This window comes from Physeter macrocephalus, chromosome 8 (assembly GCF_002837175.3).
Source record: "Physeter macrocephalus isolate SW-GA chromosome 8, ASM283717v5, whole genome shotgun sequence".
In the NCBI taxonomy this organism is placed as follows: Eukaryota; Metazoa; Chordata; class Mammalia; order Artiodactyla; family Physeteridae; genus Physeter; species Physeter macrocephalus.
Window position 1 is genome coordinate 87167653 of NC_041221.1, and position 13431 is coordinate 87181083.

General features: G+C 33.7%; 1 protein-coding gene across 2 annotated transcripts in view; it reads left to right on the forward strand.

Moving 5' to 3' along the window:
- The window catches only part of RASA1 (RAS p21 protein activator 1), a 105473-nt gene that overhangs the window by 65223 nt on the left and 26819 nt on the right, over positions 1–13431 (forward strand). For both annotated transcript variants that reach the window (XM_055086650.1, XM_055086651.1), the window contains exons 9-11: positions 3549–3627; positions 9790–9910; positions 10518–10674. In XM_055086650.1, the coding sequence (XP_054942625.1) occupies positions 3549–3627; positions 9790–9910; positions 10518–10674 (357 nt within the window). The remainder of the gene's footprint in view (positions 1–3548; positions 3628–9789; positions 9911–10517; positions 10675–13431) is intronic.

A 13431-nucleotide genomic window follows, 5' to 3' on the forward strand; every position in this document is an offset into this window, starting at 1 on the left:
AAAAAAAAAAAAAAAGAACCTTTTTACCTGAGACTTATTAATAATGTTACCCAAAAATAATTGGGTTGTTCTCAAGTTGGTATTATTTGTAATTATTGGTTCCTACTTCTCACCTTTAAAATTCTCGGTAAACTCTTTGCTTGTCCCAAAACTCAGGTTGGACTTCACTCACTTGATTAGGAAAACCAGTTAATAGAAAAAACCATATGATAGAATGTCAGCTGTTTTTTTCTGCATAATAGAAAGTAATCTTTCATTTTATTTCTGAGTGTAAACGTTTTCCCATTCCGGATAACTCTGGAGTAGCATGATTTTCCTGTTTTGGAGGCTAGTGTAAGCTAAAATGCTGGCATTTTCCTAGTTTAATGCCTTAAAATAAAACAAAGCAAAAAACCAAAAACAAGTTCTGTTGCTTGCCAGTTGTTCAGTGGATAGTGATACGACATCAAATGGAAGATGAGTGTAGACGATTGGACCCTTTCACACACCTCATATATGAGCTGCTTGAACCCCTTCTAGCATTTACAGTGTGATCTAGACATCCTCACTGAAAATCTAGCTAGGTGCAATTTGAGCTCTCTATGAAGGTAAATTAAATTTTCCCATTGTCCAGGCTTCTAGGGCATGGAATATATAAAACAATAAATTGAAAACATATTCTTAACTGAATTGATAAATGTTTGCATGGAGTTTTTTTTAAGATAAAGTATTTTACATTAATTCTGGAGGAAGTTCGTTTTGTTTGATTTAAACTTCTCTATGATACACATTCTCTAAAGATGAAAATTCTTCCTACATAATGGAGGCAGCCTGTAAAATATATAAAGGTAGTCTCTTTTGTTGATAAAGACCAGAATGAAACAGGAAGAAATACATATTTGAAGTATATTTCTTTCCAAATTATTGCAAAATTATTAGTCTGCTTGCAAAATTATGATTTAAAAATTTTTTAATACATGTTAATGTAGTGTCCGTGGTCATTCCCCCAAATTAGACTCTATTCCCCTTGTATACGTTCATCTTATAAAGTTCAGGAGTGTTGTTAGCTTTAATATTAAAAAAATCATTTTTAAAGGAAAGCCGGAATTATGTAACCCTCATGCCTAGAAAATGGCAGTTTTTATAATTGTTTTGGAAATACATACTCCATTTCAGCATTAATGTCAGTAATGAAGTAATTTCTAAGAAGATACACCTTTGTGATTATCACTTATTGTTTAGATATGGAAGTGTAAAGTTGGATTATCCAATTAATCTATGTAACAGAGCCAAATTCTGCTGATCTGTCTCCACATTAACTCTACATTAGTCTTTGGGCAAAGAGAAGTAACAGTTATGTCCGTTTCATTTAGAAACTACATTGTTGAGCCATAACTTTAATATTCCTATATTTTAAATTTTAGAAAAGTAGGAGAGGCATTTAACAACAAATATAATTCAGTAAACATTTATTGACTGATCTACTTTTTGAAGTGTATTATACAGATCTGTGCATATATAGTAAAGAAAAAAGTTACTGTTCCTACATTATTAGTGCTCAGGTCTTCTAGAAAAGATGGTAAGCTGACTGATAAATTCAAGGATGTACAAATATGCATAGGAGAATCAGTGGGAAGAGAGTAGTTCAGATGGTGATTAAGAAGGAAGAGGGAAGATTTTGGTCAGACCTTTAAGATTTACTAACATGTAGTGTTCAAGAAGAGAGAGAGAGAGTTATATTTATTAAAAAGTAAATTATTAAAATGAAAGTACAGGATATAGTATCTCTAGAAACTCACAGTTATTTTACAGATTTATAGTGAACATGTTTTAATTTTCTGAGTTGTAAATCTGATTTCATGGCTAGAACTATGGAATGTCTAGGAAATTTTTGTTTGTTGTGTCTCTCTTGACTGTTTCCTTAGGCATATCTAGGTAGACTATGAACTAAAGAGTAATTTTTTAAAAAAAATTCTTGCAAGTCCAGGTCATTGGTAAAAAATATATCTGATTGGTTGCCACATGCTTGTAAATTTGCTCCTGGACAGTCTGAACTGTATGTACTCCATGCAGTAGTATTCTATTCTTTCAGCTCATGGTCAAGAATTATATCATAACATTGAGGTGCTACACAGGATAGATTGCATTTACAGTGGTAGAGCCAGAGACCTTCGATATTTTCTCAGATTTGGTGCCTTTTGATTTGAAACACATAGTCATCTTTGTTGTGGTACCTAGCTATCTTCAAATGTATTCTTTCTGATTTTCGTTTTTCTTTAGTGTTACATTTTTCCTTTAAAAACTTATAACCTTCTTTGTCCTTCTTGTGATAATACCTTTTTACTTTTCTCATCCCCCTACCCCCTCCTGTTAAATGGTACCTCTGGTATTTAGTTCATATTCATCTGTAATTTTTTAAATTAATCCTTCAAATCTTCTATTTGCTTTTAACATTATACTTTATTTATATTTAGTTTAAAATGATTTTGTAGTGTAGCACATATTTTATTATCAGAGATATATATGTGTGTGTATATATCTATGTGTATCTCCAAAGATAAAAGACAACATATGTTCCAATTATTTCTTCAATAGGAAGAACTGTGAAAAAAAATCAAGTGATAAATATATATCTAATTATATATATATAAATATATATATAAATATGTGTGTGTGTATTCCAATTATTGGATCAGTAGGAAGAACGTGAAAAAAATCAAGTGGTAAATTAATGAGATCTGTTTTGAGAAATGTTGCCTAGCTGTGTTAAATACCAATTCCTCTAGTGTATTAAAGGAAAGTTTAAAATTCTAGGATTTACATATTCAGGACAATAATATGATTATGAGAAACATGTTATATTTAAAAAACTCACTATGTCATGTTAAAATTTGTGTTAAAATACATTATATAATGTTATTTTCAGTTTTGTTTTATTTGTAGTATTTCCCAAATATTAAGAATATTTTATAGCACTTTTTATCAAAATCATCAATAGGCCTTTCCTACTGTAGTGATAATCCTACATATAAGGTTAGCTCCTGGTCTTTCTTTCTTTCTTCCTTTTTTTTTTTTTTTTTTAATTTGTTTCTGCTTTCACCTGCTATTTATGTCTCATGACCTAACTACATCTGATTAATATAAAAGCAGAATATGTAAATGTTTTGATGATAAAATTCTTGAAGTTTACCTGAATTCACTACTTGCTAAATAAATGCCGTTTGTCTGTCGGTTTTTCTTTCTCAGTCTCTCAGATACTTTTGTTTAAAAAAAAAAAAAAAAGACTTTTAATCATTTCCTCACGTATAGTGGTGCTTTGAGTACATTTATGGAAAATTGAAATCTCTGACTCAAGTATTTCTGATCTGTTAACCAATATTAGGCACATTCTTATTTTTCTAAAGTAATGTGACTGTAATGATCATATAGTCTGTTAATGTATTCTGGTTATATACTTTGGAAAAAACTCGCAAATAGAGAATCCTTGCTAACAAGGTTTGGTGTATCTTTAAGATTTGCAATTGTTATGAGACAAATTATGTCAATGTTAGTAATTTTTATTTTAACAGCATTGGGGACATCATAGATCACTATCGAAAAGAACAAATTGTTGAAGGGTATTATCTTAAGGAACCTGTACCAATGCAGGTCAGTGTTGTTTTTCTTTTAGCAATAATTAGCATTTTATTTTAAAATGCATTTTTGGTGATATGTTTATGCACACATCCATCCATTTGAAATTGGATAAAATTTAAAACTGCAGATTATTCAGATTCCTTCAGAAAGTGAATACTTGTAAGCGAACCTCTTAGTTTTTATTTATGTTGGTCCTAGATAATTAGGAAGTCCTTGGTGGCTTTTTGAGAATAGAAGCAGTGGTGGGGACAGAAGCCTAGTTGCACTGGGTCAAGGAGTGAGTTTGTTGGAGGCAAAAGTGGAGACAGCAAGGATAAATCACAGCCGGGCTCGTCTAGGTGAGATTGGTAAGAAAAGAAAATAAATAAAAAATGACAGAAGATGACATAGGGCCAGAAGGCCTTTAAACTTTTTATTTCTTTGTTTTATTTGCCTGTAGTTTTATGGTGAGAAATTTTTGAGCATTTCTCTGTACTTGGGAGGAGAGTGACAGTGGTGGGTGAGGGAGGGGGTAATGGCAATACCCCATGTACAAGGTCCTAGAGAAGGCGCAGTGGCTGAAGTCCAGAACATAAGAAGCAAGACTGGCCTTGACAAGAGGGCCTGTTGAATACTAGTTGCTTAATGCATAGGGTGATTGATTAGCTTCTGTTTCTTGCCTATGATACTTCCTAAAGTGTGGTGGGAAAAGGTTGTAGCAGGGGTTAGAAAAAGGTACTTCAAAGGAGTGATTAAGAATTTTCCTGTGTGGAAAATGGAGGTAGTGATATTCTAGGGACATAAAGAAGGATTGTGAGAGGTTTTGGGTACCCCACTAAACTTTCACAGTGATTTGTAGTGTCTCGAGCTTCTCACTATTTCTTCCTCCGAACAAGTTAGTTTCTGATGGTTATAGCCTACTATTCATTGCAGCTGCAGAAGGGGGGGCATTATTATTCTGATGCTTAATATAAATTTAAGAATCATCATCTTGTCACATTTTAATGTATCTTGCTTCACTTCCTCATGCTTTTCTGGTAGAATGTAAAGTTCAGGAGGGCAAGTGTTTTGTGTTGTATTCCTAGTGCCTAGAATAGTACTAGGCATTAGGTATTCAATCAATATTAATTGAATGAGTAGCTCCTCTCCAGCAGGAAGCACTCACTTCATCCTCTGAATTATCACTAATGTGTCTTATTGTGTTTGTTGCTGTCTCCATGTCAGTTTCTTCCTCTCTGCCTATCTAAATCCTGCAAGTGTAAGATCCATCTCAAGTTTTACTTCCTTGTTGACACCCCCCTAGTATCTGTAGTTAGCAATGATGTACCACTTTTGTTGGCAGTTCTGGCGGACTTTGACCAATTTTTTTTAAAACCACATAGTGTGGTATGTGCTTTCTAGAAACCACAGCTTAGGATCTTTTTATTAGGGATCAGAGGTGCCTTAACCTACAAATGACAGATCCTGCCACTCAGTCCCATTGCTATATCCTGAATTCTGATTCACATTGGCTGTTTGAATTAATGATGATTTTAAATTGTTTCCTAAGTCAACAAAAATTTTTTTAAACAAATTTTATTTTATTGGCCCACAAGTTAAGTCATGCATTTTTCCCATCCTGAATTTATGCTTAGAATTTTCTAATTTAATTTTTTACAGTTGGAAAAATAGCATTTGACATCTAGTAAACTTAATACTTAAGTTATAAGATAGTTTTAAGAATTACTTCAAATATACAGTGAGCCTCATTCTTACTTGTGTTACTGTTCCATAACTGAACAAACCTCAGATTATTGTCATTTGCAAAAATGCCTATGATGCTTTGAATACTTCAGAAATAACAGATGCTGATTACAGAGCAATTTGATTACTTCACAAAAACCATTAAATGCTATTTGAAGTCAATTATTTTGGGCCTGGAGTAAAAGTAGGTTACAATAGAAGTTTGAGAATCATAACACTTACCTATCCTTCCCAGCAGGATTCTAACTATTAGAGAACCCAAAGGCTAATAATGTCCTTTTATTAATGTAAAAGTGATTAGCTAGCAGAATCATCTCATTCCCCCTGAGGTGACCCTGCATACTCCCACTCCGGGTAAGATGCTGGAAGAGAAAGAGCAGAGTCCTAGCTAGGTGTGCTTATTACTTAGTGGAACTAACACTTCAGACAAATTAGAGGAAAACAAGGAGCCTTTTGAGACAATGCACCCCACACTAAAAATATATCTAACGTTTTTTGAGCACTATGTTTTAGACACTGTTTCTTATACGTATTAATTTATTTAACTTTTTAAACAATTTGATGAGGTTGATCCTGTAATTATGCCCATTTTACAGATAGGGAAACTGGAACCAGAGAGTAAATTACTTAAGGCATCAAGTCATCCTTGACTCTTCTTTTTCTCTCCTACACTTTGTATCCAAACTGTCAAGAACATCATGCTGTCTCTGCTTTCAAAATATATATAGAATACAACCATCACCAGAATCTGGCTTCATCTCATCTCTCTGTTTCTACTTTTGCCCCCCCTTAACACTGCACTGCAGTCAGAGGGATCCATTTAAAATGTGTCAGACCATTTCACGCCTCTGTTTAATACTTACAGGTGTTCTACATTTCATTCAGAGTAAAAGCCAGAGTCCCTGCAGTGGCATGCAAAACCCTAGAGTGGTATCCCGTGGTGGTCCTCTGAACGCTTTCTACCATCCTTCTCTCACTCGTCTCCACTCATGCTGGCTTCTCTGCTATTTTTAAAAATATGCCAGGATCTTGGCATTAGAATCTTTGTTCCAGCTGTTCACTCTGCTCAAAATGACTTTCCCTCAAATATCCACTCGCCTCACTCTGTTATTTCTTTCAAATTTGGCTCAAAAATTAGCTTCACAATTGAGACCTACTTGTACACATTATTTGTTGCTGCTACTTGCCTTACCCTGTAGAGCACTTACCACCTATTAACATACAATACAATTTGCTTATTATGTTTATCATCTCTTTTCTTCATTAGTATATAAGTTCCTTGGAGGTAAAGATATTTGATTTATTTACTGATGTATCTCAAGAACTAGAACAGTACCTGGAACTCAACAAACATTTATTGAATTAATGTATTAAATGAGTTTTCTTAGCCATTACGTGACAAAGGCAGGATTTACAACTGAGGTCTGGTTACAGGAGCCTGCACACCTAACCACTACGCAAAAGCTTGCTTCAGTGGCTGTTAGACTCTCACCTGTCAGATTATCTACTTCCCTTGGGGAGTAATATATAAGACTTCCTTCTTCAGAACTGTGTACAAAGAGTAGGCTGAGAAGCCTTCCCTACTGTCATCCAGTAATTTACTAGAACTTGGACCGTGAGGTTGTGTCCTTGCCTGTAGTGTCTTCTAATGTAGGAGTTACAGGTCAGTTGACCAGCCCCTATCTTAAAATAAGTAGGAAAGACTTATATAGATTATCTTGAAATCAGATATTTAAATCCAAATGTTAGTGTAGTAATACGTCTTAAATAATAAACTACAAATGTGCCCCATTCTGCACCTAATAGTAAATATTATCACTACTGTAATAAAGACTGGTAAGCACAAATCTATACAACTAGGGAGGTAGTCATCACTATTTATCATCTGGGTGCAATGTATCTTTAAAAATTTTTTATATTCTTAGTCATTTTCTGAATAATTTGTAGAAGTAAGAATAAAGGTTTAGTACAAAAAAACTTTATTAGAAAATTTAATAAGAATTTAAATGTAGCAAACCCCAATTTTTGTTCCGTATTTCCTTGATTATAAAGGGTTACATACCTGAAATAGAAGGCAGCTAACTGTTCATCCACTGTCATGCACAGACTTGGAACATATCCATCTTGTAAATCCAAATTTCAGATACATCTTTTATAAGTTCTTGCTTATGATTACTCTGGTTCTTCTTACATTTTTACTGTCAAAATGCAGTACTGATTCCAGATTTTAAATATATTTCAACTGGGTTCTAGTTTATGATTCTTTCTTGCTCTTCTTGCATCATCAACTGCAATACTTTTGAAAACTTTGATGGCTCATAATTTTGTTGGATAGTACAGTCTTTATTGCTTCATAAGTGTAATACATTTTTATGTTTAGGTTTATAAACATCAGAATGATCAATATGGTGAATTTTAAAATTTCTACATTATATGTTTCCTTCTAGTAACCTTTGTCCATTTACAAATCATACTGAGTAAATCTTGGTGCACAATCATAAAAATTTAAAGAATCCTCATTTCCTTTTAGGAAACAGGATAATCTAGATTCTTGTTACAAAATTATTGCATGATGATGTCCCTCCTATTGAATCACTAACTAGATGAGAGCACTATATTTCTTTTCCCCTAGAAATATATCATTCACTCAGCGATTCTTAGTTTGAGAAAATTCACCAAGGAGATTACCATCTGAAGAATTATAGTCTGAGATTTTGCTTATCAAAATCAGTTTTATCACCTCAATAGATCCCAGAGTCTTGCTGTTTCTTTGCATTTATCATCTGAGTCTTTTTATAATTGTCAAGCATTCTTCTTTGTCAATTTTTTTCTCTTTGCTGTTATGATCAGAAAATTAAGAATTCTGAATTTTCTTATGTGTTCAATGAAAACTAATAAAAATACAACAAAGATGGCCTTTTATACTTTTTTGAAAGATGCTCCAATAGTTGGCCACACAGTAAAAAATGCCAAAGGGTGATGCAATAGAGATTATTTATTTCACTGTTGCATCACCCTCTAGACCAAGGGCTGGCAAACTTTTCTGTAAAGGACCATATAATAAACATTTTAGGTTTTGTGGGCCATTCAGTCTCTGTCTCAGTTACTAAACTCTGCCTTTGTAGTGTGAAAGCAACCACAGACAGTATGTAAAGGAATGAGCCATGGCTGTGTTCCAGTAAAACCTTATGTCCAAAAACAGGCAGTAGGCTAGATTTGGTCCATGTGCTGTGGTTTGCCAATGCCTGCTCTTTGGCATACTTGAGAATAATTGTTAAGTCATGGTGAAATGGTTCCTAGGATGATGAAATAGCAGAGTGTTTCAGGATACAGGAAAAATATGATTCGCGAAAATCCCATAACGTATCTTAGATTTATAAAACGATCAGCTGGATCCATAAGTCTCTAAGAAAACAAAGTCATAAAATATTAATTCTTGCAAATAGTAAGAGCTGCTCAAGAAAGAAACTAAAACACTAAAATTGGGTCCACTGAACCTTGATGGTAATATCGAAGATTGACTTATTTTGGGAAGATCATTTATAAAGGCACTCTTCTCTTTGTATTCTTCCTGACATCATAATTCTTTTTGTTACTTGGGAGGGGGGCAGGGATTTAGCATTTAACACACATGCATTCCTGTAAGTCACGGTGTTATATGAAATCATGCAATAAAAACCACAGGATTATGGAAAAAGGGGGGTTAAGGGTACAACACTCAACTTCATCAGTGACACATAAAGATAAGAAGCTAGTAAAAATGTAGCATAGTTTTTATACATGCTAAATGGGTAAGAAATATTTAAATATTAAAATAAATAAGGCACTTTACCTTGAAAAAGACCTTAAGTTTACTTGTGGAAGAGTCCATCAAAAGGGCTGTAAACAGCAGGAAGTGGTACAAGGAGGATTATCTGAAATCAGATACGTTAGAACACCAGATGTGGATGGATGGGTATGGCGTGTAACACTTGGTGAAGCTGGGGAGGCTTTTAGGCTTTTGAGATGTATTTTGCATATTCCTAGGCATCTCAGTTCAGCTGGGTGCAATTTTCTGCATTCACATAGAGTTTCTCATGGATGTAATTGTCCATAAGCAAACATGAATTTGCTTTATGCTCAAATTGGTTCTAATCTATCAGTTATGCTGGGACAAATTCATGTTTTCAAAACAATGTTGCTTGTAAAACATAAAAAAACCCTGTATTTTTTTTAAAAAAAAGGCTTATTAGTTGTCCATGTTCTTGAGAAATGGTAAGTGCACCTTTTTGAAAATTTCTTTGGAAAGCAAAGGATCTCGTAATATATATGTTACATTATTTTAGATTTTAGTATTAAAACTATTTTTAATGTCTAGACAGACAATCTGGTTTTTAAATTGGTAGTTTAGTAGGTTTTACTTCATTTCCATCAAGAATTCATGAAATAATTTTAGTATTTTTGAAAATTCAGGATCAAGAACAAGTACTCAATGATACAGTGGATGGCAAGGAAATTTATAATACAATTCGTCGTAAAACAAAGGATGCCTTTTATAAAAACATTGTTAAAAAAGGTTATCTTCTAAAAAAAGGTAAGTGTGAAACTTTTAAGACTAAAGATTCAATTTCAGTATTTTACCGTTAACATTTATTAGAAGCATTATAAATATTGGGCATAAAACTTATCATTGAGATACGTATTTAATAAGTTGGTATCTGATTCTTGAGCCCCTCTCTACCCCATAACTTTTTTTTTTTTTTAAGAGAAAATTCTTACTGGCACTTGGCACATTCATAGTATTGATGTTTCTATTTTATGTATTTGCCTCAGTTTGGCATTAAGAAATGCTGGGGCATTGCATGATTAGTAGAAGAGTTTTTTTTCTCATGATTGGAAAAGAATTGAATCCTAAGCAAGAATTTTAAAGATTTTATCATAATGAAATCTCTAAACATACTGTTAAGGTACTCTTGTCACTTACTCAGTGACTCATTAAAGCAAGCAATATAACAAAAGATATTTTTCTACAGATATATTACAGACATTTTCTCATTTTGTAAGGATTGGTGTTATTTAAGCTTTGGAATACAAATTGAAATATATTTAATTTTTAGTTTTTAGCAACAATAATTTTTATGATTTTACTATATGTGATTTCATAGTTCATTTGGCTAAGGGGAAACAATTTTTTTTAACAGGCAAAGGAAAAAGGTGGAAAAACTTATATTTTATCTTAGAGGGCAGTGATGCCCAACTTATTTATTTTGAAAGTGAAAAACGAGCTACAAAACCAAAAGGATTAATAGATCTCAGCGTGTGTTCTGTCTATGTTGTTCATGATAGTCTCTTTGGCAGGTAAGAAATTGGTTTCCTATTTCTTTTTGGAATTGTTTTAATAAAAAAATAGTATGTTCAGATCATTTCAAAGCATAGCAAACCAATTTGTGACATCTGAAAGTGTCACATATACTCTCTAGGGTAATTTCTGTCTTACTTATTTTAGACTAACCTATGCATAAAATTCTACTCTGCTATATCACATAGAAACCTTTGGAATCTATGCCTCTCCTGTAGTGAGACTTGATCTCTATGTAGTGTGTTTCCTGCCTGCACCTACCACCAATCTTTTGAGTGACTGACTTTGAGTCTTGTCTCCTTTCCCCTATTTTATCATTCTTGGTTAACTCAGTGCATCTGATGGTAGTAGGTACACTCAGTTGTACTATTAACTTGATTCCTAAGAAAGTTGACATTGAGAGACAACTGTAGTATAAAAACAATTATTTCAATAGGAAAGAGGAGTGTATTTCAGATTTGAAATTAAAACATTTTTTCTAATGTTGGAGTTTTTAAAAAAATAAAGTAATCATATAAACTAAAGGTAAATCCTGAACATCACAAGGCAAATTCAGCTCTTGATTACATCTAGTTTTTTGTATTAAGGGCCTTTCTTTGTATTTCACCATCAGTTTTATCAATAATCCATTCTAGAGTGTTTTTAGATATATTTAGCACTTTTATTACCTATTGCTATGATGAATAAAACGCAGGCAATTAAAACAAATTTTTTTAACAACTTATGCTACAGGATGGCATTTCTACAAGGCAACCCTAGTTTATCCTATTTAAGTTGGGAAAGCTTCAAGAGAAGTACCTGTAGAGCATAAAAGCTTGTCATTTCTTTTTTCCAAACTGTGTTTAGGAGATCACATTAGTGATTTTAACAGATAGTTCATTTTTTAAATGGTCAGATAGGTTTGGGAAATGCTGAATTGAACAAATAATTTTCCTTACAGAGGGGCATTTAGCCAGTGTTTGTATTGTGAATCATCAAGAGGGGAGTATAATATGCAGTATTTCATGAATTTATTGGACCTTGGTATGCTCCCTTTTTTTCTCCCAAACCCTTCTTAATATCTCCTAAAACCAGCTGTCCCCCACCCCGAAAAAAAAGCAAAAAAGTTTGGGCAAGGTAGGATTTCATAGGATTCTTTTCCCCTCCCTTAATGGTATGGGAACCTTGGCCTTTAGATGTAGTTGAATCAGACCTCTGGCTTCTCAGTCTTTCTGCTCTGCCTTACTTTGTGTGTACTGGATTTTTCTCACAAAGCTGCTTCCTTCATGATAGTGAGGTGGCAAACAGTATCAGAGAAAGGAGAAGTGAACTATTGAAAATCCTGAGAATACACTATTGTGTATTCCAGTAACTACTGAAAATCCTGAGAATACACTATTTGTTGTGTTATCAAATAGATAGCAGTCATTGAATATTTCTCGCTTTGTGTAAGCATAGAACCCAATACACTGGCTGACCTTGAGCATTTAGGTGAAATCTAATGTGAAAGTTAATGGCAGCCCTCAGCAGTAGAGATGACTGGTATGCATGCATAGCCTGTGGAGTAGGAACACTGGACAGCACTGCTCGTTTGGCTGTTTTCCCCAGTGCTTTAGTTGCACAGCTCTGAAATTTTTCCAGCTTATTTTCAGTATTATTAACAGGTCTCTAAGCATTCTATCTCTTTGTATTAAACTTGACTTTTAATACTGCTTTACTTTTTTTTTTTTTAACAACTTTGTTGGAGTATAAGTGCTTTACAATGGTGTATTATTTTTTGCTTTATAACAAAGTGAATCAGTTATACATATACATGTATCCCCATATCTCTTCCCTCTTGCATCTCCCTCCCACCCACCCGTGTCCTCAAGTCCATTCTCTAGTAGATCTGCATCTTTATTCCCGTCTTGCTCCTAGGTTCTTCATGACCATTTTTTGTGTCTTAGATTCCATATATATGTGTTAGCATATGGTATTTGTTTTTCACTTTATGGACAGTTAGGTTGCTTCCATGTCCTTGCTATTGTAAATAGAGCTGCAATGAACATTTTGGTACATGACTCTTTTTGAATTATGGTTTTCTCAGGGTATATGCCCAGTAGTGGGATTGCGGGGTCGTATGGTAGTTCTATTTGTAGTTTTTTAAGGAACCTCCATACTGTTCTCCATAGTGGCTGTATCAATTTACATTCCCACCAGCAGTGCAAGAGGGTTCCCTTTTCTCCACACCCTCTCCAGCATTTATTATTTCTAGAGTTTTTGATGATGGCCAATCTGACCGGTGTGAGATGATATCTCATTGTCGTTTTGATTTGCATTTCTCTAATGATTAATGATGTTGAGCATTCTTTCATGTGTTTGTTGGCAATCTGTATATCTTCTTTGGAGAAATGTCTGTTTAGGTCTTCTGCCCATTTTTGGATTGGGTTCTTTGTTTTTTTGATACTGAGCTGCGTGAGCTGCTTGTAAATTTTGGACATTAATCCTTTGTCAGTTGCTTCATTTGCAACTATTTTCTCCCATTCTGAAGGATGTCTTTTCATCTTGTTTCTGGTTTCCTACGCTGTGCAAAGCTGTTAAGTTTCATTAGGTCCCATTTGTTTATTTTTATTTCCATTTCTCTAGGAGGTGGGTCAAAAAGGATCTTGCTGTGATTTATGTCATGAAGTGTTCTGCCTATGTTTTCCTCAAAGAGTTTAATAGTGTCTGACCTTACATTTAGATCTTTAATCCATTTTGGGTTTATTTTTGTGTATGGTGTTAGGGAGTGTTCTAAT